Raw genomic sequence first — 26,114 nt, forward strand, 5'->3', positions numbered from 1 at the left:
TACATTAACCAGGTTCTCCAGGTCATTTTGATGCAATTGGTCACTCACCCAGTGTTTGAGGCCCACTGGATCAGCTCTTCTGAGATTACTTCTAACTCTGATGGTCTGAGAAGCATTTCCACTGTAGCAGATATTAAGCCCGTTGGTTTGACTGAGCATCAAAAATTGTCCTATGTATTAAAGAATGCTACTGAAGTAAGATCCAGTCAGTCTGTAGCCCTCAGTTCATCAGGATCACATCTTGCTCCCTACGGGGCTCACTGTTTCCTCCAAGGTATCTTCCTGGGGGACTCTCCAATCACTGATTCTGCTCACCCAATTAGTCAGCATACTGTACAAGACATGGCCAAGACTACTCAGTTCCCCCCCGACACAGCTATCAGGAACACACAGCTAACCCCCTCTAGGACAAGGTAAGCCTGGAGCCCTAACAGTCACCTGGATAGTAGGTGGGACAGTGTAGTTGCTGGGTTTTCCAAAGTTGGCTCCCACAGGGATAGGCCCTCTCCAAACTCAGAGCAGCCTGGAGCCCTCCCCAAAGCTGCAGAGTCTCCCTTAATGATGTGGAAGTTCATTTTGCCCCCAACGAAACCAGAGAAAAAAAAATAAGAAATTCATTATCACTACCCTCATCTGTATTAGCAACATAAAACACACATATACACACCTAAATTAATTTTAAACTTCTAATATATGACCTTGTTCCTATTATTTGATAAATTAATTTAAAATGCAAAAGAACTATTTCCACTGGAGGTTCAACGATTTGTTTTCTCAAGTATCAGAAGGAGGCATCCTAACACAAAAAGAAAAGACTCAATAGAAAAATTGGCATATAAAAAACTGAACACCACAGGCAATTCATAGAAGAAGAAATATGAGTGGGCAGTAAATTTTACTCATTACGTTGATAAAAGTTTAGACTAGCGATAATGTCGAATATTGTCTAGGCTGTGCTTAAGCAGGACTCTCAGATACTTCTGGGACAGACCTAGGAAATGACTTTGCCTGCAGGGGTAAATTGGAATGAAATGGGGCATGAATTGGTATAGCCACACTGGGGCAATTTGGCAGTTTCTATTAATATCCAGCATGCATGCCTCTTAAGTACGCCTTAATAATTTTACTTTATATTATCTATGCTAGAAAAACACACATGCACAAGGAGACGTATTTGCAGATGTTTATTGCAGCCTTCATATTCATATATATGTGCATAGAATAATGTAAAAGTCCATGACTGGGGGATGGCTAAGCTTTATGTGAATGATTAACAGAATGAATAGATCAATATGAATTGATGTGAAAATCTCCAAGTCATACTAATGTATAAAAGGAGCAAATTATAAAATAGCATAGTAAACGTAATCCCATTGTGTAAAATAAATTAATAAAATAGTTGGCATGGTTGTGGGCACAGATACAAATGCCTAGCAAGAGAACTAGTAGGGTGAACACCAAATTTATTCATCTGAGGAAAGGAACCAGGTCCAGGAGTAGTAATCAAAAGGGATTTTAGCTTTATCACGTTTTCGTTTTTTCACAAAGAACATGTCTGTATTTCCTATGTGAATAAGAATTAATTTTAAAAAATAAAAGGAAGCAGGCAGCCTGTTGTTGCAGGAAACACCCATTAGGCTTCCGTGGTAAAACTCATCCTGCCACTTACTGCTTTTGTGTTCTTGGCCAGAGCAGGATAATCCTGCCCTCATTGCCACCCCAAAGCAAAGGGGATTAAACTCACATTAGAAATAGGCCTAAAGGTCCATTGAGTAAATATCAAATGCCACATGAAATTATTAAAGTATTTGTACAAGTAAAAGCAACCAGGCACACCCAAGTATAGAAGTAGAACAAGAAACTGTTCCTTCCAGCTGTGAAAGCGTCCTAAAGAACAGAAATGGTCCGCCTGAATTGGTTCCCCTGTGGAGAATTACTGGGGTGGGGGTATAGCCTGGTCTGGTGCCAGCTTCATTTCTTTGCCAGCTGGTGAGCTTTAGTAAGCCCTCTCTTAATCTGGGTGCCTCAGTTTCACTATCTACAAAGTGAAGAGTTTGATCAGGCAGTTTATAAAAGCCCATCCCACTCCAATCTTCAATGACTCTGACCAGTTTCTAACTTCCTCCCTGGACAACTGAGAAAAGACACAAGTGAAAAACAACAGCAGCAACAACAAATAGTTCTCCAGGCACTGCTTCCTTCGAGCAGGGTGGGAGAAGCCCCTCGGTCTGTGTCCAGCCTGCAGCAGGAAATATGAGCATAGATCCTGGCAAATTCCAGTGTAACAAAACTTGTCCTCCAAGTTCCCAAGACAGGATAAAGACCAATAAAAAACACTGGAAGAAACCAAACTATAGCTTTCTTATGTCCCAAAGAAGAAGGTACCCAACGAAACTCAAAATGAAAGTGACAGGGATGGCTTTCATTCAGTTGACAATTACATCTCAAGAGTCCCCTAGGTACCAAGCACTGAACCAGGTTCTAGAATACAACAAGAAACAATACAGACATGCCCCTGACCTGCCGAAGTTTATACAGTATCTGGGAAGACAGGAAGCCAAGTACACAATTCCCGAGGTGACAAGTTCTGTAATGAGGGATCACCAATGCTCACAGCAGCAAAGCAAAGCTGATATGGAAGGGCCTGACTCAGTGGAGCCCTGAAGGCATATGGAGTTAAGATGGAAAGAAAGCCTGAAAGAACAGAATGAAAAAGCCTTGAGTAGAAAGAAGGGTAGATAGGTGTTTTCCACACAGGATATTTGAAATATTCGTAAACAAATAATGAAGGACTTTTAAAACTATAAGGGGTATGAGGTATTGCCTACTCGTAGAATGACAGATTGTTAAAATAGGTCTTATCCAAGTCCCTTAATTCATACGTGGAAGAGGCAGAGCAAATTAAATATGTTCCCAAGGTCAACAACTAGTAACCAAGACTCGGATGCATCTCAGCCAAAGCCCATTGCACGGTACCTCAAGGACGCCAACGAGCTTAACTGGGCAAACCGACTGGGCAAACTGAGTGTGTGCCTTTGTATCAGCGAAAACCTGGGAGCAACATGCAGAAAAGAAACCTCACCTTAAAGTTTCACCCCCAACAAAACCAACCAATGCTCCTTAAAATAAGGAAGAAGAAGAAGAAGAAAAAAAACTACAACAAGAGCTCTTATGAGAACAAATTCCCCTGACTTTGTGCTAATACCACCTGCGAAAGAAATTTCTTTTCCCTATTTTATTTTACCTGTTATTTCTGTGTCTCTTCTTAAATTGCCATTTTCCATATGAGCACAAATCACTCCCACCCTAAAACCCCCAAACCAGTCTCTGGATAAGCCCCTGGGTGAAAAGACAACGGGGAGATCCCCCAAAGAAGAAAGGCTGGGGGGAGAGAGATGCAGGAATGAAGTGCATTTCTGCTTTGCTGAGACCCAAATCAGTGAATGGAAATCCATCACAGGTTGACAGGCCCTGTGGGATCACCTACATGAGAGCTTGAGAACACTTACTCAGATAAAGCCACGCGAGCTCAATCACCAGCCAGAGAAAGAAAGGCCCTTTGGACATTTTGACTGTTGGCAGGCCCCAGGATTTGGTGTGTCTGTCCAAAGTATATCTCTTATACCCCTGTTCATGCTGACAGGGCAGGACCTTTTAGTTTCATTTCTCTTTTTGCCTTATAATCTTCCCTTTCCCTCCTCCTGAATGGCCTCTCTTAGTTTGGGATGTGCAATAAAAATGTGCTGAGCACTTTTCTCCAGGGCACTAGTGTGTGTGCCAACGTGTAGAGTGATGGTATGGGCATCTATGCACCCCCTTTTCCGAGCATTTGGGAGGTTCCCTTCATGTGCACGAGCATCTGTATGTGTGCTTGTATGTAGTACACGTGAAGGCTGTGCATGGATACAGTCATCTTGACTTCCCTGCAGCCTGCAGTGATGTGCATCTAACTGCCCACGCTGGTGTCTGTTTACACGTGAACTCCTTACAGGAAACAAAGCAGTCAGGCCAGAATTTGGCTACAGTCCCATTCTGGTTTCTCCCACACCCTGATGATGGAGAAAGAGAAGAAGGGCTGTAGTCAACAGTCACATAAGCCAACAACATTACAGTTCATTGAGCCAGGAAAAGAAAAGTTCCAAGTGAAGAAGCAAGCACACTGTGATAGCTAAAAGGGACAAGTCCAGATAACAAACCGGTCCAAGGTCTAGGCCAAAGTCGACCGCTTGTTAGTGAAGCCACTTGATGAGGAAGAGCACAAAAGATCATTCATGAACCAGGCTACAGGGCTTGAATGGGATAATAGTTATGGCCCTTTTGAACTCTACATTCAATGATCTATCTAGCACCACAAAACAAGTTTGAGGAGGAATCCGATCAATACTCACCAACCAGATGTGTTTCCTAAGACAGGATTATATCATTATCATTACTTACCAACTGTTTAATGCTAGGCACTCTGCTAAATGATATGGATTGTCTTATTTAATCCTGACACGTGATAAGGAATAGATATCATTTTTCCCATTTAACAGATGACAAAACTGAGGCTTAGGGTATTAAGAAAATTATTCAAGATGCAAAGATAGAAAGTTATAGAACAAAGATTCAAACCCTAGATTTCCTGATTCCTAACCCATACTCGTAATCATTGTACCTTCTCATGACCTGTGACCTCTGGGATAATGCAGCCATAAGACCAAGCCTATCTGTGGCTACCCCTATCTAGCCCTAGAAAGGAAATTTAAGGATGCAGAAATGTTCTAGATATAGATATATGTATATTTTAATTCCTCATTTTATCTTACCCAACCAAATAAGCCTCAAATATTCACTACTGCTCAAACTGATGGTCTCTGTGAAAATAAAAATATTGAATGAGGCTCAGGACTCAGAGAAGCCGGGTGTGTTAGTTTGCAAGCTGCTGAAATGCGATATACCAGAACTGGAACAGTTTTTATAAAGGGGAATTTAATGAGTTACAAGTCTACAGTTCTAATTCTAAAAAATTGTTCAAACTAAAGCATCCATGGAAAGATACTTTAACTTAAGGAAGGTAGATGGATCAGGGACACCTCTGTCAGCTGGGTAGTCATGTGGCTGACATCTGCTGGTCCCTTGCTCCTGGGCTCTAATGCCTTCAGCCTCTGTTTCTATGGGGATTCCTCACTTTGCTTCTCTGGGTTTGGTTTTCGTCTCTTGGCTTCCCTTGGCTCTCTACAGGTTCTGGCTTGCTTAACATCTCATGGCAATATCTGCTGGGCTCCAAGTATCTCCGAACATCTGTGTTTCTGTTCTCCATGTATGTTGACTCTGCTCTGAGGCTTCTGTCGATTCTGTCATTTCTAACTCTCTTCCTCTTTTAAAGGATTCCAGTAAAGGGTGGGCCATGGTGGCTCAGCAGGTAAGAGTGCTTGCCTGCCATGCCCGAGGACCCGGGTTCAATTCCCGGTGCCTACCCATGTAAAAAAAAAAAAAAAAAAGGATTCCAGTAAATTAATCAAGACCCACTCGGAAAGGGTGGAGTCACATCTCCACCTAATATGAAAGTTCATAACTACAATTGTGTCTGCCACATCTCCATAGAGATTATCTAATCAAAAGTTTTACACTACAGTGTTGCATCAGGATTAAAAGAAATGGTTGCTTCTGTAAGATTGAATCAGGATTAAAACAGGGCTTTTCTGGGGTACATAATACTTTCAAACTGGCACACCAGGCAAAGCAGGGGTGGGGATGAGATGTAGGGTGAAAGAAGATTCAAAGAAAGTCTTCCCACCGTATGCCCATTTAACTTCCCCTGCCCTATCCACAAGAGACTAAGAGATTGACTCTCTGGATAAACCGAATGGTCCCAATAAAATATTAATAGATGTTGATATTTGGGTGTCTGCAACAAGACCACTCAGGCACAAGCCCCAAGAATGCACCTAGAGCTTCTAATTAGTTTTGAGTGTGTCATTTTAAAATATGAATGGACAACCAAGGATCACAGAAAGATTTCCACATGAAAAAGAGACCAAATAGAGCAGAAAAAAGAAAGAAAGAAACCCAGGGAAAATCACAGACAACAGAGAGAGCAGAGAAAAAAAAACTTAAAAAAAAAAAAGTTAGCCTCTAAGAAAGGAAAGATTTTACATCCATGTGAAAAAACAGAAACAGAGAGGGTATAAAAAAGCAAACTCAGAGAACATTAAAAAGAGCCCTTGGAAATTAAAAATATGACACCTACTCCAATATTTGGTAGAAATCTTGAAAAATAAAATTAAGGAAACTTACTAGGAAGTCTAACAAAATTAAAAGGGGCAGAAAACAGGAGAGAAAAGATAACAGAAAAACCAATCTGGGCAGTGACTCAGTGGTAGAGTTTTCTCACCTACCATGCCAGAGACCCGGGTTTGTTTCCTGGTGCCTGGCCATGTAAAAAAAAAAAAAGCAATCTATCAAGTCCACAGTACTAGAGGTATTCCAGAACATTAAAACAGAGAAATTAAATATAGGGGACAAATTATTAAAGAAGTAATTATTAAATTCCCATAGCAAAAAGCATGAGTTTCCAGATTGGGAAGGCCAACCAAATACTAAACTCAATGAATAAAAAAGACTCCCCACAGAAAGTCACAGCATCACACATGAAGAAAAGGTATTAAAAAACTCCAAGCAGAAAACAAAATCAAACAAATTCATTGAAATGATTTGGAATCAGAATGCCATTGGTCTTCTAAACAACAAAGACAGAGAATAATTCAGGAATGCATTCAAAATTCAGAAGGGAAATTATTTTCAACATAGAATCCTATTCCCGGCAAACCTATCACTCAAATGTAAGAATACAATACAAATTTAATATACAAGGATTCAAAATTTACTCCCTGTCCATCCTTTCTCAGGAAGCTGTTGAAGGGAAATCTGTAGCAAGAAAAAAAAAAAGGAGAGTTAGCCAGCAAATAGAAAGGCATGGGGTCTGGGAAAAAGGGGATCCAACTCAGAAGAAGGGAAATTTCAGTAGATGTATAGAACAACTGTTTCAGCTATCTACTGATGTTTCACAAATCATCCCAAAATGAAGTGCCTTCACAGCCAGTTATTATTACTTACTCATGATTCCCTGAGTTGGCTGTGCTTAGCTGAGCTGTTTTCATTCAGTCACAGTGGGTGGAGCTGGTGTTACCTGAAGACTAGACTAGACTAGACTAGAGTGATAGTCCAAGATAACCTCTCACTCACATATCTGGATGATCAGAAGAGCTGAAGGCTGGTAAAGCAATTCTCATTCTCCATGTGGCCTTTCCATATGGCAGCTTGGGCTTACATACAGCATGGCAGTCTCAGGTAGATGGATTTCTTACAGATAGCCGGCTTCTCCAAGAGTGAGCATAAGAGACTCAGAAAGAACCTTGAATATCATTCAGCATCATTTAGGATGACCTTGCCTTGAACACCATTAATATCATTTTCCCATCATTCTAGTAGTCAAAATGCAGGTCGTAGAGCCATTACAGATTCCAGAAGAAAGGACAAATAAAAATGTGTGACTAACAGGACATTTGGGTAAAGTACAGCTTTGGAGACTGGTTACTGTAACAACCAAATTAGGCTGGAGCAGAAGCACAAAGTAATGAGTTCTGTGGTAGTGGTGTTGAGTGGAAATTATAGATTAGCTCATGCATTTTGAAAAGAGATTTGATAGACCTCTGACAGATCTTTGGAGCCTTTGAGATGAATTTCCTTTGAGATGAATTTTAATTGATATTTGGGAAATTAAGAAAGAAAAAAATAAGGCAATTATTACAACCAGAAAACATAAAATCACAAGAAGGAAAATGTAATTATAGTGCATTTTGCTCAGTGTGAAAAATAGTTATATGGTCTTCATAATGTAAACTCTGGCTACTATAGTTTAACACGGAATTGTGATATAACTGTGACATAATTGTGGAAAGATGGGAATTAGAGTGGAGGTACAAAAAAGTCGAATGTTATCCACCCTTACAGGGGAGCCAATAGATAATATTTCAAATTGATCAATTATACAATATCATCATAGGCACATTATTAACTTGGAGTAATTTTACTTTTTAAAAAATGTGCATATTTAGTACACCTAGTACCCAGATATTAGTTTCTAAATCTATTCTCTGATAAAAGTTATCAGGGCTCCTTGGAAAAATGGCTGATTCTAGGACTGGGGTAGAAAACATACAAGATGACACCAGAGCATCTTGTAGTGCCAGAAAGTAAGGAAGTGCTAAAAACAAACAAAATCCCACAATGATGGTGTTATGTTAAAGGGACACAGGAGAGAACAGAAAGAGCTCCTAATACAACCCAAAGTATAAAATAAATATACATGAGTCCATACTGGTATAAATAAATAATTGAATAAATAAATAAATGGAAGAGAATAGATAACTCTTTTGTTCAGAAGAATTGCAAATAATTTAAGTAGATAACTCCCTGCTGAAGGAAGTGAAGCATAACTCTCTGCCTCTTAAATGCATGCTATGCATAGTGACTTCCTTCCAAGAAGTACAGTGTGAAAAAGGGAGAATAAAAAGCAACTTTTCAGTGGTAGAATGTTCACCTTCCATGCAGAAAAGGGACATTAAGTAAAAAAAAATAAGGAAATCTGAATAAAGTGCTGACTTGATTAAAAATAATGGATCAGGGCGGGCCACGGTAGCTCAGCAGGTAAGAATGCTTGCCTGCCATGCCCAAGGACCCAGGTTCGATTCCTGGTGCCTGCCCATGTAAAAAATAAAAAATAAAAATAATGGATCAGGGCTGGCCACAGTGGCTCAGCAGGCAGAGTTCTCACCTGCCATGCCCAGAGACCCAGGTTCGATTTCCGGTGCCTGCCCATGCAAAAAAAAAAAAAGAGCTTCAATATGGCTCTTTAATTGCAAGAAATATAGTTTACTAATACAAGAAATTAGTAATGGGTGAAATGGATATGGGATATGAGGGAACAGTTGACTATCATCACAATTTTTTTGTGAATTAAAGCTGTTCTGAAATAAAGGGGTTTTTATTACTGGTTTTTAATGCATATATTCCTTTATTTTAGAAACACAAATTGTCTTAGTAATTCAGTAGCAGGACGGGGTCACACACTGGGAAAAGAAACTAACCTTGGTTTCTTTCTCTTTCTAAATTAGGGTCCATGGACAGGCTCCAGAGAATTTCCTAATATTTGATGCTTCCTACTATTCGATGCCCAATTTATATTACGGTACCAAAGCAAATTATTCTTGAGAGAGGGTCCATAGCAGTAGTAGATATTTCTATCTTTACCACCTCCTTCTTCTGCTAATAGATTTTTGTGTCTGGAGAACCTGTCCTCCTTCACGCGCCATCAGTGCCGCTCAGGTGGTGGTGATTTCATCCATGGCCTGGATTGGTTCCAGGATGGGCAAGCAACCTAAACAAAGCCAGAATGCACAACATCTGGATATTTACTGGGATTCTTGAGATATAGGGACTCTATTTTCCTCTGGCTTTTGAGCTGCAAGAAGGTAAACCTGAAGTTAATAGTCATTTGGTCAACAATCAGAGAAAGCCTCTCTGAAAAGAGAACCAATCAATCAGAAGGCAAGTGGAGAAACAGAGAAAGACGTGAGCCCTTGAAATAAGGCATATCAGTGAGCAGGTAAATTCCCTTTTTGTCTTAAGGCAAATTGTGTTGGGTTTTTGATCACATGGAAAAAAAAAAAAAAAAAAACAACCCAAGGCCTTAAACCTGGAAGGACCTCTACATGGCGGTAATTTGGCCTAGATAACTTTAAATTTTTCCAACCTGGAGGGTTAACACTATTCTGTGGTCCAACCACCCGTCCCACCCCAACCTTTGAATCCTTCAACAAGTACTTATCAACCTATTATGATCTAAACATGTGATAATTCTGCCAGGATCTTAGAATAAAGACAAATGAAGCATAGATCATATGTTTAAGGATCCTACAGTTTCAATTCTTTAAGCAGAGGAGGTATTAGTAGGTCCCATTTTACAAATAAGACTGCTGGGGTCAGAAAAGATAAAAGACTAAGAAATAGGGAGAAAACAGAATCCAGTTTTCCTGCAAATGGTCATTTGTAGTAACCAGTACTTCCTTTCTCGTAAATAGCAATCCTACTCATTCATTTTCATCGCTCATTTCCTTATCAGTTATATGAGGGGTTGGCAAAATATGGCCCATGGACAAAATCCAGCCCTCAACCCATTTTATAAGTAAAGTTTTGCTGCCATCCAGCCATGCCCATTTGTTTATATGTATTTTCTATGACTGCTTTCACTCCACAACAGCAAAGCTGAATAACTGGAACAGACAAATGGTCTGCAAAACCAAAAATATCACTATCTAGCCTTAACAGAACAGGTTTGCTTACCCTTAAACGAGAATTAAGTGTGCCAGGCACTGCGCTAAGCACTGAGTCTGCAATATTGGACTAGCCATTCTCGCCCTTAATAAACTCCTAGCTTAGTGCCTCCTAGTGGGAGACAAACAAGTTAAAGGCAACATAGTGTATGGTGATAAGATGCAACAAAGAAATGATAGAATATTATTGGAGTGTTAGAAACAGATTCCTAGCCCAGTCTTAAGGATGGAAGAGGGAAATCAGGGAAGTTTTTAAGCCCAAGCTGAAAGATATTGGAAAGGAGTGGATGGAGTGGGGTGGAAAGAATTTCTGACAAAGTGAAAAGTATGCAAAAGGTTCAGCAGTGATCCCAGCATAGCACTTTAAACTGATTGAAGAGTTTTAGCTTTTTAGACATTCATGACAGTATTAAAGATTAAATGAACATGGAATAAAAGAGACCATATATGGACTAATGATGATAGTACGCAGTGGTCCAAGGCTTATGACTAATGTGTATGTGTACATATACACATGTTTATAAATGTCACTACAGCTGGACCTCAGATTAGGAGGGAGGAAGGGACGTGTCGAGTGATGGGGCTGGAATAGCAGGCCGATCAGATCTTGGAGAGCCTGGAAAGCCCTATGAAGGCGAATGGGTACTGTCCTGTGAACACTGAGGAACTCATCTTTCCTGGGTGATGACTGAGCTTGAAAGTAAAATGTATAAAGGAAAGGATTCTACATGTCAGAGTGTTTTCATTCAAATGGTGTTAGCACTACCTAGATGTAATGTCTCTCAAACTCCTGCAGCTTGAGCAGTCTATGAATCTGTGTATTCTCCAAGGCCAGGAAATGATTTAGCTTGGGAAGGGGACTATTTTCTAGTTTGTTTTTTAAGTGGGGGGATAGACAGTTTGCCTCTTCTAGTTACTGTCAACCGTGGGGTCTACCTGGCAAGCTTTTGCTCATTCTATGCCCCTCACATAAGTTTCCTGTGAGGTGGGAAACCAGACTGTATTCCATCTCAACCAAGTATTAGCTATGTAGCTATAAGCAACTTACTTAACCTCTCTGTTCTCAGTTAACCCTGTGTAAAATTGTGATAATAGCACCTGCATCTTGGTTTACTGTAAGCAGTAAATGAGATGGTCTATGAAAGGCATTTAGCAGATTACCAGGCATATAGTGAATGCCCAACAAATGTGAATGACTATTATAAGTAGTCATTATTTGGTTGTGTTAGAGGACCACAAAGGACAGAATGACCTGTTATAGTGGACATACCTTATTTTTGCCTGCTCAGCATCCCTTTCTTTGTGGAATCAACCATTCCTCATTCTGTGTGGGCACAATCTGGCATGTGAGTAGGGTGGACACATGGCCCAGGCCTAACCAATCATTGTAACCTACTCCTTTGGGGGAACTGGTACAAGGCAAAGGAAGTAGACTTGTTTACTTGGAGAAGGTGGTTCAGTTAGAGACAGGGAGAATAATGAATCTTGGAAAAGAAAGGCCACTTGAAAGATTGTTAACTTCTGCCATTCATCTAAGGCTGTGGCCCTGCCTGTCCTTGCATCCTTGCTTCCAAGGCAGGCCATTCTACTTCCACACAGCCCTTAGAGGCTGGGAAACGAATTGATCTTCACTAAGTTGGAGAGTTATGCTAAGCATTGTGCTAGGTGTTGTTCGCATATAATGCCCACAACATATCTGTGAAAGAGTCACTACCTTTTATGCTCTACATAAAAGGAAGAAGAGATTGGGAGATGTTAAAAGTTAATTCAACATGTAGCTTTTACTGACTAGTATATTCATTAGAGCTTAAGTGATGACAAGAACAGAAGCTCCGTCATGTTATCTGTCCCAAGGACGAGGTGGTTCATGACAAGATGTTCTAGTTTGCTCGCTGCCGGAATGCAATATACCAGAAACGGAATGACTTTTAAAAAGGGGAATTTAGTAATTTGCTAGTTCACAGTTCTAAGGCTGAGAAAATGTCCCAATTAACACAAGTCTATAGAAATGTCCAATCAAAGTCATCCAAGGAAAGAGACCTTGGTTCAAGAAGGTCGACGAAATTCAATGTTTCTCTCTCAGCTGGAAGGGCACATGGCGAACATGGCGGCGTCTGCTGGCTTTCACGTGGCTCTACCAAAAAGGGACTTTCTCCAAAATGTTTCCTCTTTTAAAGGATTCCAGTAAGCAACTCCACCCTCAGCGGAAATCATCTAATCAAAAGTTACCACCCACAATTGGGTGGGTCACATCTTCATGGAAACAATCAAAATGCTCCCACCCAGCAATATTGAATGAGGATCAAAGGGCATGGCTTTTCTGGGGTCCATCACAGATTCACACTGGCACACAAGGACACACATTGTCTGAAACTGAGGCACCATCAGAACTTCCAAGGCATCGGTTTGCTCTGCTACTTATAAAAGTATCTCTTTTTACTTCTTTCTGCACCTCTACCCCTGACCGGCATCCTCAGAGCTTTAGCTCACTCGGCATCCGTAGCGTTCATCCCAGCCCCAGTCCACTCCGTGACCCTCAACTCAATTCTCTTAGTTCATTCTCTCAGGTTCAAGTTACAGACTCCAGAGATAAAAGCACAGTCACTCCAGTTCCTTTTTTCCATACAAAGCCTCAGATTGTGGTTCATGGGCTGTCTGTGGTTGGCTATCCTGGGATAGACACGGCTGTGGGCATTTGCTATTTCAGTATTTCAGCTGTGGGGCCTGTGGAGGGGGTAAAATCTCTCAGAAATCACTGGGATGAGTAGGCAATGACTAACAACCATAATACAAACACAATTTGTTTATGAGGAACATCATCAAAATAAGCAGTTGAATCACTTAGGAATTCATTCAACTGGAAATAGCAGAAAATCCAAATTGATTTTGGATAACAGATAAGCATAAACAAATAAGGGGCTCATATATCCTCTCATAACAAAAGTCTAGATATAAGCAGCCCATTGAGTCAAGAAGATCATCTAAGACCTGGGCTCCTCTATCTTTCTGTTCTTCCATGTTACTTTGTCACAGTATGGTCAAGAAAAGGCTTCTGGACATCATGTCTAAGTTTGGGAAGGAAAATGGAGAAGGAGATGGACTTCCACCTCACTAGCCCTTTTCTTTACTTTTGGGAAGGGAAGGTCTTCCCAGCAGACTTCCCTTTGTAACTTATTTCTAGAACAAGGCCACTGACCCATCCTCAAATCTAACCTATGAGATTTCTATGGCTGGTTTAGACCAATCAGGATCATCTTCTTAATTGGGTTAGGACCTGAGGGTCCCTGAGATCAAGGAATAGTACATGATAGTTACCTGAAAAACATCAGAGTTCTATTAGGAGAATAAAAGACTGTGGTGTGGGCAATAAATAGCATTGTCTTCGTCACTTAGTGTACTCACCCAGGGCAGGGGACAATACCCACTAAGCTGGCCCAATTCCAGGATTACAATAGATAATCAATTTTGTTGCATGAATGAATGAATGCTTTGACTCATTAAAGCGATAAAATGATGCAAAATAGATAACTAACACAGCCATCAGGAGACATAAATACTTCAGAAATCTCTGTGAGACCTTGTCTCCCTTTCCTGAACCTCTATTTCCTCATTTATAAAATAGAATTGACTAAATACCTACACCAAGAGTTGATTTGGGAGCTAAATGATACTACCTGTGGGTAAGTTCTTTGAAATCATGAAGAATTTGATAAATATTGTTTTAACTTATAAGCAATGAAAACAGATGGGAGGAAGCTGGCATGAGCAAATGGGTCTTTGAAATCACCCTCACAAGTGGGCCTCCACAATTAGAAAGGAAAAAGGGAACCTGGGTGAATGAATAAGTGTTCCATTTAGTTCAAGAAGTCATTGCGTTCCGGGTCAAGATGGCAGCTTAACAACGTGCGTGTTTTAGTTTGTCCTCCAGAACAACTGCTAAATAACCAGAAACAGTACAGAACAGCTCCTGGGGCCACGTCAGTGACCAGACACACAGCGTACCCCAGTCTGGACCAGCTGGACCGGCGGCAAGCACCCCCCAAAACCATGAGTTCCCAAAGCTGCGGCAGCCAGCACCCCTCCCCCACAGGCCGCTTCCCAGAGGGGAAAGGAAAGGACTTTACCAGCAGCAGGGACTGGGCACAATCAAACGCCAATTGTGGAACTAATTAACAAATTCTGACTACTAAAAATAGGCCCCCAGCTTAGGTGAACCGGATCAAAGCGGAGGTTGCTCATTTTTGCCCCAGCACCAAGGGGGCAGGACTGACAGAAAAAGGGGGAAAAAAAGAAGGAAACAGGTTTTTGTGGCTGTGTATCTACAAAGGCTTGACTGCCTCTGGATACAGCGGCAGGACTTTTCAGGCTACAACTGCCCCAGGCATAGGCAGAAGTGACCTCTTTTGGGGGCTTATCTGGAGCCTGTGCCTTCCCTAGGGGAGGGGTGAAGGCCCACCCAGGTGGAATCCCTCCATCAAGGAATTCAGACACCAGTGCTTGGTAATTTGAAGCCATTAAAACCAGCCTACAACCTCTCCTCTGTCTCCACCACACCCCCAGCAGGGAGAGTTTGCCAAAGTTAGAGGGCTGCATCATCTTATGCTGGTGGGACCTGCAGTCAGACAAGCACCACACACAGGGCAGGATAAGAAAAACAGAGTCCAGAGACTTCACAGGAAAGTCTTTCAACCTGCTGGGTCTCATGCTCAGGGAAAACCGACGCAGGTGACTCTTTCCTCCTGATAGGAGGCCTGTTTGGTCTGGGAAAATCTGGCTGGGGTCTATAATATCTAAGCAGACCCTCCTAAGTGTTTGTGGGGGAAAGGTACCACACAAGCAGGGCAAGAAACAAGAAAACAAGAACTGAAAAATTCTCCTCTGTTAAACAAAACTTAAGCTAAAGGTTCAGATAAAGCTGAACAGAATGTCAAAGAACAGATAGACAACAAATTCATCCAGCAAGAAAACCCTAGATAAAAGAAGTGAAAGCAATCTCCAGAATAAACTAATTAAGGTAATTAAATGCCTAGACACCAGCAAAAAATAACAAATCACACTAAGGAAATTGAAGATATGGCCCAGTCAAAGGAACAAACCAACAATTCAAATGACATACAGGAGCTGAAACAACTAATTCAGAATATACGAACAGACATGGAAAACCTCATCAAAAACCAAATCAATGAATTGAGGGAGGATATAAAAAAGGCAAGGAAGGAACAAAAAGAAGAAACTGAAAGTCTGAAAAAACAAATCACAGAACTTATGGGAATGAAAGACACAGTAGAAGAGATGAAAAAAACAATGGAAACCTACAATGGTAGATTTCGAGAGGCAGAACAGAGGATTAATGAACCGGAGGACAGAACATCTGAAATCCAACAAGAAACAGAAACTATAGGAAAAAAAATGGAAAAATATGAGCAGGGACTGAGGGAATTGAAAGACAATATGAAGCGCATGAATATACGTGTTGTGGGTGTCCCAGAAGGAGAAGAGAATGGAAAAGGAGGAGAAAAACTAATGGAGGAAATTATCACTGAAAATTTCCCAACTCTTATGAAAGACTTAAAATTACAGATCCAAGAAGTGCAGCGTACCCCAAAGAGAATAGATCCAAATAGACATACTCCAAGACATTTAATAATCAGAATGTCCAAGGTCAAAGAGAAAGAGAGGATCTTGAAAGCAGCAAGAGAAAAGCAATCCATCACATACAAGGGAAGCCCAATAAGACTATGCGCAGATCTCTCAGCAGAAACCATGGAGGCGAGAAGACAGTGGGATAATATATTTAAATTATTAAAAGAGAAAAACTGCCAACCAAGAATTCTATATCCAGCAAAATTGTCCTTCAAAAATGAGGGAGAAATGAAAACATTTTCAGACAAAAAATCACTGAGAGAATTTGTGACCAAGAGACCAGCTCTGCAAGAAATACTAAAGGGAACACTAGAGACAGATATGAAGACAGAAGAGAGAGGTGTGGAGAAGAGTGTAGAAAGGAAGACTATGAGTAAAGGTAAAAGGAAGGAAAATTAGATATGACATATAAAATCCAGAAGGCAAAATAGTAGAAGAAAGTACTACCCATACAGTAATAACACCGAATGTTAATGGATTAAACTCTCCAATCAAAAGACATAGTCTGGCAGAATGGTTTAAAAAACAGGACCCATGTATATGCTGTCTCTACTCAAAGGTCACAAGGCCAAGGACACAAATGGACGTTTACATGTTTATAGCAGCATTATTAACAATTACCAAGTGATGGAAACAGCCAAAATGTCCATCAACAGACAGTTGACTAAACAAACTGTGACATTTACATAAGATGGAATATTATGTAGCTGTAAGACAGAATAAAGTTATGAAGTATGCAACAACATGAATGGACCTTAAGGACATTATGCTGAGTGTGATTAGCCAGAAACAAAAGGACAAATACTGTATGGTCTCACTGACATGAACTGACGTTAGTGAATAAACTTAGAATATTTCCTTGGTAACAGAGACCATCAGGAGATAGAAATAGGGTGAGATATTGGGTGATTGGAGCTGAAGAGATACAGATTGTGCAACAGGACTGAATATAAAATCTCAGATATGGACAGCACAATACTACCTAACAGTAATGTAATTATGTTAAAACACTGAATGAACCTGCATGTGAGAATGATAGAGGGAGGAGGACTGGGGACATTAATGAAATCAGAAAGAAAGATAGATGGTAAAGATCGAGATGGTATAATCTAGGAATGCCTAGAGTGTATAATAATAGTGAAATGTACAATGTACAAATTTAAGAAATGTTTTTGCCTGAGGAAGAACAAAGGAATGTCATTATTGCAGGGTGTTGAAAATAGATGATAATCAATACTTTAAAATGTCACCTTATGTGTGAGACTAAAGCAAAAAAAGTTTATTTGTTACAAAATTTATATTTTGACTAGAGCATTTCCTAATATAAGTCATGTAGATAGTTTGATTGAATGTCATAAGTACTTGGAATCTCAGGTAGCACATGAGATTTTGTTGGTTTGTCCAGAGTGATGCCCCGATGAATCCCAGAGTGATTTGATCAGTGACTGGAAAAGTATTTGCAAGCCCCCTTCGGGGAATGGTGAGAGTGGGGAGAAATTCAATTCCCCAAGTTGAATTCTTGATATTCCCACAAGCAGTGTGGACAACCAAAGCTATAGGCTGAGCCCCCAGTCTTGGGGTTTGTTCACATGAAACTTAACCCCACAAAGGATAGGTCAAGTCTACTTAAAATTTAGGCCTAAGAGTCACCTCCAAGAGAGCCTCTTTTGTTGTTCAGATGTGGCCTCTCTCTCCAGCCAACACAACGAGCAGTCTCACCACCCTTCCCCTCTCTGCGTGGGACGTGACTCCCAGGGGTGTGGACCTTCCTGGCAACGTGGGACAGAGATCCTGGAATGAGCTGAGACTCAGCATCAAGGGACTGAGAAAAACCCTAGAATGAGCTGAGAATTAACACCAAGGGATTGAGAGAACCTTCTCGACCAAAGGGGGAAGAGTGAAATGAGACTAAGTGTCAATGGCTGAGAGATTCCAAACAGAGTTGAGAGGTTATCCTGAAGGTTATTCTTATGCATTAAGTAGATATCACCTTGTTGTTCAAGATGTAGTGGAGAGGCTGGAGGGAACTGCCTGAAAATGTAGTGCTGTGTTCCAGTAGCCATGTTTCTTGATGATGATTGAACAATGATATAGCTTTCACAATGAGACTCTGCGAATGTGAAAACCTTGTATCTGATGCTCCTTTTAGCTACTATATCAGCAGATGAGTAGAACATATGGAATAAAAATAAATAATAGGGGGAACAAATGTTAAAATAAATTTAGTTTGAAATGCTAGTGGTAAATGAAAGCGAGAGGTAAGGGGTATGGTATGTATAATCTTTTTTTCTCTGTTATCATTTTATTTCTTTTTCTGTTGTCTTTTTATTTCTTTTTCTAAATTGATGCAAATGTTCTAAAAAATGATGAATATGCAACTATGTGATGATATTAAGAATTACCGATTGTATATGTAGAATGGAATGATCTCTTAATGTTTTGTTTGTTAATTTTTTTAATTAATAAAAAAAGTTAAAAAAAAGAAGTCATTGCTACATTGATTTCACCCTCTGAAGATGAAAGAGAGTTTCCGTCTGAATAAATATAGAAAGTGCTGAAATCGTGGAAAACCAACTCCTGCCTTCTTGAAAGCCCAAAATCTGGGTTAAGAAATTGAAAGTGGGAGTATGTGATGTAAGAATGAAAATATACAGTAGGCAGCTTTCCTGGGGATACCCTGATTGGCACAGATATAGTGAGATCACATCACATGGAAATTTAGATGAGTAAAACTGGCTGCCATTGGCCATCAAACCCAGTTTGATTTACATAGCTATAGTGATAGTTATTTATTTTTTTTAATATTCCAGTTATCCTCCAGGCACACAGTAAGGTAGCTTTCCTCACACCCTTGATAGTAGGCGTGGTTATGTGACTTGATTTGGCCAATGCATGTGAGCAGAAGTGTCAGGTGTCACTTCCAGGTGGAAGCCTACAAGGTTGGTGTATAAGTCACTACTTCATTTCCCTTGGCAGAGCGACTGGCCCCAAATAGTTAATGTTCTACAAGTCTCAGACTCTGAGTGAGAATAACAACAAGTAGAAACTCCCAATGACCCTCAGTGGAAGCAAGCATACCCACACACAAATTTCTTAATTTAAACCACTAAATTGTTTGACTTTTAACTGCAGCACTATTGATTCATCCCAACTAATACCATGTCAGTCATGTGGAAACAGCAATGAGAAGTGGTTAAGAAATGTAACCAATGATGTAAAGGATTTATACACAGAAAACTATAAAACATTGCTAAAAGAAATAAAAGAAGACCTAAATGAATGGAAGGACATCCCATGTTTATGGATTGAAGGACTAAATATAGTTAAGATGTCAATACTTCCTAAAGCAATTTACAGATTCAATACAGTTCCAAACAAAATCCAAAGCCTTCTTTGCGAAAATGGAAAAGCCAATCACCAAATTTATGTGGAAGGGTAAAAGGTCCCACATAGTCTAAGACTTCTTGAAAAAGAAAATCAAAGTTGGAGGCCTCAAATTCCTAATCCTAAAACATTACAAAGCCAGGGTAATCAAAACAGCATAGTACTAGCAAAAGGACAGATGTAAAGACAAATGGAATTTAATGGAGAGTTTCAGAAGTAAACCCTTACATCTGTGCCAACTGGCTTTTGACAGGGGTCTCAAGTCCACTCAATGGTGAAATAATAGTCTCTTCAAAAAATGGTTCTGAGAACACTGGATGTCATTTGAAAAAGAGTGAAGGTGGATCCTCCCTCAAAAATCAACTCAAATGGATCAAATAACTAAATATAAGAGCTAGAATTGTAAAACTCCTATAAGAGGGGTATGGAAATAGTTCAGTGATAGAATTCTCACCTGCCATGCAGGAGACCAGGGTTCAATTCCCAGCCCATGCACTTGCCAAAAAGCAAACAAGCAAGCAAAGAAAGAAAGAAAAAACAAACAAAAATTCAACAAATGGTACTACAATAATGGGATACTTACGTGGAAAAAGAATAAAATGTGACCCCCACCATATAGCATACAAAAAAAAAAACAAAAAAAAAGACCCTCCTATACAATAATATAGCAAGGACCTTGTATTAATTGTTCTTTGGAATTTATGCACAAAGCATGAAAAACAAAATAAAAAAATAGATAAATGGGCACTCTTCAAAATTTTAAAACTTTGTACATCAAGTAAAAAGGCAACATAGAGCATAGAAGAAAATATTTGGGAACTACATATCTGATAAGAGTTTAATATTCAGAGTACATTAAAAAAAAACTACAACTTAATAACAAAAAGACAACCCAACTTAAAAATGGACAAAAGGTTTGAATAGACATTTCTCCAAAGAAGACATACAAATGGCCAGAAAGCACATGAAAAGATGCTCAATAGCATTAGCTATTAAGGAAATGCAAACCAAAACCACAATGAGATACTGTTTCACACCCACAGTATGGCTACTATATTTTTTAAAGAGGAAAATTACAGGTGTTAGAGAGAATGTGGAGAAATAGGAGCACTTGTTCATTGTTGGTAGGATTATAAAATTGTGCAATCACCATAAAAAACGGTTTGGCTGTTCCTCAGAAAACTTACATTACCATTGACCCAGCAATCTGACTTCTATATATATCCATAAAAATTGAAAGAAAGAACTAGAACAGATACATGCACACTGGTGTTCACCATGGCATTACTCACAATTGCCAAAAGATGGAAGCAATCCAAATGGCCAGCAACAGATTAATGAATAAAGAAAATGTGTACATACATACATACGTACATACGTGCATACACACATACATACATACAATGGAATAGTATTCAGCTGTAAAAAAGAATGAAGTCTGGACACATGTGACAACATGGATGAACCCTGAAGACATGATGTTGTGTAAAATAAGCCAGACACAAAAGGACAAACATTCTATGATCTCACTGATATGAAACAATTACAATAAGCAAACTCAGAGGCTCAGAAACTAGGAAATATGTTACCAGAAACCAGGGTGTGGGTAGGGACTGGGGAGTTAATGCTTAAATTATACAGAGCTTCAATTTGGGGTGGTGGAAAAATTTTGGTGATGGATGGTGGAGATAGTGGCACAACATTGTAAATGTAATTTATATATGTGACTGTAGGTAAAAGGGGTCAAGGGGGAAATTTTAGACTATAAATATGTTACCAGAATAAAAATATGTAAAACCAACAACAAAAAAAATAAAAACAAAAACATTGAGCTGTACAAGACACAATGAACCATGGACTATAGGTTATATTATAATCATAATAATCTTTCATCAGTTGTAACAAATGCACCACACTACTGAAAAGTGTTAATAACAGGTATATGAGAACTCTGTGTTTTCTGTATGAATTTTCTGTAAACCTACAAATTCTCTAATTTAAAAAAAAAAAAAAAAGAACCCATTCTTTGTACTGAGACAGTCTGGGATTAGAGCTCTGCCATTACTAGCATTACTATTGCCTGCCATTCCACACCCTTGTATCTTGTTCTTATTCCTCCCTCAGCCAAAATCTGTGGTTCTTAGATCTGGACACAACTTAAAATCACAAGAGGGAACTTCTAAAAGATATTCCCAAACTCCCACCCCCAAATAGTGTGATTTCCTTGGTCTGGGGTGAGTCTGGCACATCTGTATGCAAATAGGATTGGGAATCAGTGGTCTAGATTGTCCTTAATCTTATTTATCTTCCCCATTCTTCAAATTTCAGACTATCTTCTTTAAAAGCTTTCCTGAGCCCAACGTTCCCATTTGAGCTCCAGTAGCAACCGTGGGTACACCGCTATCTCTGTATTTAGAACATGGTGTTAGTATTATCCATTTCATATCTTTCCTAACCAAAGTGTGATCTTTTGGAGGACAAAACCCATACAGGAATCATTTGTAGCCCCCGCACCTAACACAGATCCTGACATCATAGGATATATCAGGGATATGCCCAACAAATGTTCATGGATATAAACAGAGGAAAGATCATTTGATTTAAAATTAGGAAAGCATTGGTGACCTCTGAGAAAACAGCTTTGAAGGTATGGTGGAAGAAATGGCAATTGTTCTAGGTTGGATTCAGAAATTAAAGGAGGAAAAGAAAAGAGCACAGGTACAAAAAAAATGTAAAAAGTGGTTATTTTGTGTAGTAGGTTTGGGGTGGTAGTTTTCTTCCCTTCTAGGAGGTGCACGGTAAGTATGTGTTGAATAAAAAGAAAATTTCATGGAAGTAAATGTGTGTGTATTTTTTCTCAGGTGCAGTGTTGAGTTCATCATACAGTTCAAGGTAAAATATCATCATGGCTCTGTTAAGCCTCCCCATATTTTCCCTAACAACTCCCCTAGTTATCCCAATCACTCTCTAATGTGTTGAAAGACTCATAGCATGGCTTTGTATATCATGTTTTGAATTTTTAAAATATAATGCCATGGATCTCATTCTGCTTCCTTTTTTACTCAGTACTAAGTTTTTGGGATCTAGACATGTCACCCTATGTACATATCATTTATGGTTTCTAATTGCTGCATAATATACCATCTAGGAATATCCCTATTATACTCATCCATTCCCTTAATGATAACACCTGGGTTGCCTCCAACTCCACACTAATGCAATATCTCAATGAACAGTCCCTTATAAGTCTGTATTAATTTGTTAAGCAATACACCAGAAATGGAAAGGCTTTTAAAAAGGGAACTTAATAAGTTGTAAGTTTACTGTTCTAAGCCTATAAAAATGTCCAAACTAAGGTATCCAGGGACACATGCCTTAATTCAAGAAAAGCTGATGGTTCTAAACAGTTCTGTCAGCTGGGAAGTCATGTGGCTGGCATCTACTGGTCCCTTCTTTCTGGGCTCTGTTGCTTTCAGCCTCTGTTCCTGTGGGGTTCCTTACTTTGTTTCTCCAGGACTGGTTTTCATATCTTGGCTTCCCTTGGCTCTCTCCAGGTTCTGGCTTGCTTAACATCTCATGGTGATATCTGTAGGGCTTCAAGCATCTTCAAATATCTATGTCTCTGTTCTCCAAATGTCAGTATCTGTGTCAGCTCTGAGCTCTCTCCAAAATGTTTCCTGTTTTAAAGGATTAATAAATTAATCAAGATCCACCTGGAATGAGTGGAGTCATATCTCCTCTAATCAAAAGGTCATACCCACAACTGATCATGCCACATCTCTGTGGAGATAATCTAATCAAAAGTCTCCACCTGGGCAGGCCATGGTGGCTCAGCAGGCAGAGTTCTCACCTGCCATGACAGAGACCTGGGTTCAATTCCCAGTGCCAGCCCAAGCAAAAATTAAAAAAAAGATTTCCACCCTACAATACTGAATCAGGATTAAAAGAGATGGCTGGGTCCACAAAACTGGATCAGGATTATAACACGGCTTTTCTGGGGTACATAATATCTTCAAGCTGTCAGAAATGTTCCCACATGGGTCTGAGAAAGTTTTCCAGGGTTAAGTATTCAGGAAAGAAATTGTTAAATCACAGGCTAGCAACAAATTTACTTTCACTAAATACAGCCAAATTTCTCTCCAAATAACTGAGGCATTTTACTCCTACCAGCAGCAGTGCATGAGGGTTCTGTTTCCCCATAGTCTTCCTAACAATATCACCATCTTTATAATTTTTACTAAGCAAGTGGATGTAAGGTACTATCTTGTTGTTCCTTTTGAATGTCTTTGATTTTTAGTGGATGCGCTGGTTTGAAAGTATTATGTACCCCAGCAAAAGCTATGCTTTAATCCTGATCCAATCTTGTGAGAGTAGCTGTTTTTTTCAATCCTGATTCAATTCTGTAGTTTGGTGACTTTTGAAAAGATGATCTCCATGGAGATGTGGCATGCCCCATTGTGGGTGTGACCCTTTGATTAGAAGGAGATGTGACTCCACCCATTCCAGGTGACTCTTGATTAGTTTACTGGAATCCTTAAAAAGAGGAAACATTTCGGAGAGAGTCAGAAACTGACAGAAGCCTCAGGACCAACAGAGAGATAAGATACAGATGCTTGGAGAACAGCTGCTTAAGAGACAGAGACACAGATGTTTGGAGATACCTGGAGCCCAGAAGACATCATCATGAGATGTTAAGCAAGCGAGAACCTGGAGAGAGCCAAGGGAAGCCAAATGATGAAAGCCAGCCCTGGAGAAGTAAAGTGAGGAACGTCCATAGGAACAGAGGCTGCAAAACAGCAGCCCAGGAAGAAGGGACCAGGAGATGCCAGCCATATGACTTTGTAGCAGTCAAAGGTGTTTCAGAACCATCAGCCTTTCTTGAAGTAAGTTATCTTTCCTGGAAGCCTTAGTTTGGACATTTTTATAGACTTAGAACTGCGAACTTGTAACTTATTAAACTCCCCTTTTTATTTAATTCCAGTTCTGCTATGTTGCATTCTGGCAGCTTGCAACTAGAAACATGGGTTTATCCCTTTTCATATACTGGTTAAATGTTTGAGCTTTCCCAACAATGAATTGACTTCTCATGTCTTTGTCTATTTTTATATTGGTTCTCTGTGTGTGCATGTGTGTGTGTAATGTCATCAATGAACATTAAAAGTAATTTTTATATTCTTTATCCCTCTGCTAACTTTGTTCATTGTGTACTTTATTGAACTGAAATTCTTAATAATAATGTGCACAAATCTATCACACTTTAACCATATGGTTTGTGCTTTGGAGCACTTGCAAAAAAAAATTCTTTTCTACCCCAATATAACCATATTATCTGCCTATATATTTTCAATTAACTTTATAGTTTCATTTTCACAATTTGTTTTTAATCCCTCTGGAATCCGCCTTTATAAAAGATATGCTGTAGGAATTCAATTTTATTTTCTCCATAAAATAACCCAGCTTCACAATTACTTTCTGCTAAAAACACATCCTTTCTCGACTGATTTGTGATGCCATCCCTATCGTATACTATATAGAAAGTTAAATAGATTAATGTTTGTGAATGCGTATGTGTGTCTGTGTGTTCTATGTTGTTTATTCTGTTTCACTGACATTTCCTGTTCTTAGGTCAGTATTTCAACATCCATTATCATGGCTTTAAAGCAAGATTTAATATTAAGAAGGGTGAATCCTTTACTCTTCTTTTTTCCGTATTTCTTAGCTATTTGATACTTTATACTTCCATGAAAATTCTAGAATCAATAGTTGATCTAAAAGATCCTGTTTGATTTTTTATTATAATTGTCTTGAAGAACTTCATTGATTTAAGAAAAATTGACATCTTGACAAATGGTTAGACATTCCATCCATGAACTTGGTACATTCAAATCTTCTCTGTGATCCTTAATAGAATTTACATTTTTCCTTCTTAAAAGTTTTGTACATTCTTGATTAGGTTAATTGCTATATACTTTATAATTTTTATTGGTAATGTGATCTGTACATTATATATTTTCTGAAATAGAGGGATGCTATTGATTTGTTAGCTATAGTCTATTTTTTATTTAATTAACATGAATTACTTTTCAAAAATTTTTTGAAAAACAAAATTTTAGGAAAGCACAGATGGAAAATTTACTCTTGCAAAGGAATGAGACTATTTCTTCCTCTAAAACAGGAAGAAGTGACACAAGAAGGGTTAAAGATAGAGAAAAATGTCCTGGATTAAGTAAGGGAAGTTGAACAGTTTACTCCTCATGTTGAAATAGTCCTGAAGGGTTTAAACCTCATCCCTTGAAGAGAGAAAATACTTTGTTGTCAGAAAACCAATTCAGTCTCTATGAATAAAGGAGTTGCTAGGGAAACAACACTTTTCAAAACAAGAATTGAAGAACTAAACCTTCAGAGCAAAAGGAAAACAAAGATAAAAAAATCTAGATAATATATTCTCCACCTACTTCCTCATCCATAAAATGAAGAGGCGGGGCTAAATGATATCTAAGCTTCCTTCTGCCTCAAGTCTTTAAAATATATTTTCTATATTTTTAAAATGCAGTTGTGGGGGGTGTGAGAGAATTTTAAATGTGAATAAATCTCTACTGACTTTCCCATTCTATTATTTTCTCTGACAAAGAAGCTTTCTTTGAGAACAGTTAGTCTTTAAGGGAACTGGAGGGAAATATGTTTAGTCCATGTAAAGGCACAGAGACAATT

General features: G+C 39.2%; 1 protein-coding gene across 11 annotated transcripts in view; it reads right to left on the bottom strand.

Annotated features, from left to right (window-relative positions):
* The window catches only part of TIMD4 (T cell immunoglobulin and mucin domain containing 4), a 184,216-nt gene extending 180,587 nt beyond the window's left edge, over positions 1-3,629 (bottom strand). For all 11 annotated transcript variants that reach the window (XR_013166278.1, XM_077137510.1, XM_077137503.1 and 8 more), the window contains exon 1: positions 3,510-3,629. Coding sequence is in view for 10 of the 11 variants with exons in the window: in XM_077137510.1 (XP_076993625.1) it covers positions 3,510-3,567 (58 nt within the window). In the remaining variant the exon portion in view is untranslated. The remainder of the gene's footprint in view (positions 1-3,509) is intronic.
* Positions 3,630-26,114: the final 22,485 nt, after the last annotated feature.

Source organism: Tamandua tetradactyla, chromosome 20 (assembly GCF_023851605.1).
Source record: "Tamandua tetradactyla isolate mTamTet1 chromosome 20, mTamTet1.pri, whole genome shotgun sequence".
NCBI lineage: Eukaryota > Metazoa > Chordata > Mammalia > Pilosa > Myrmecophagidae > Tamandua > Tamandua tetradactyla.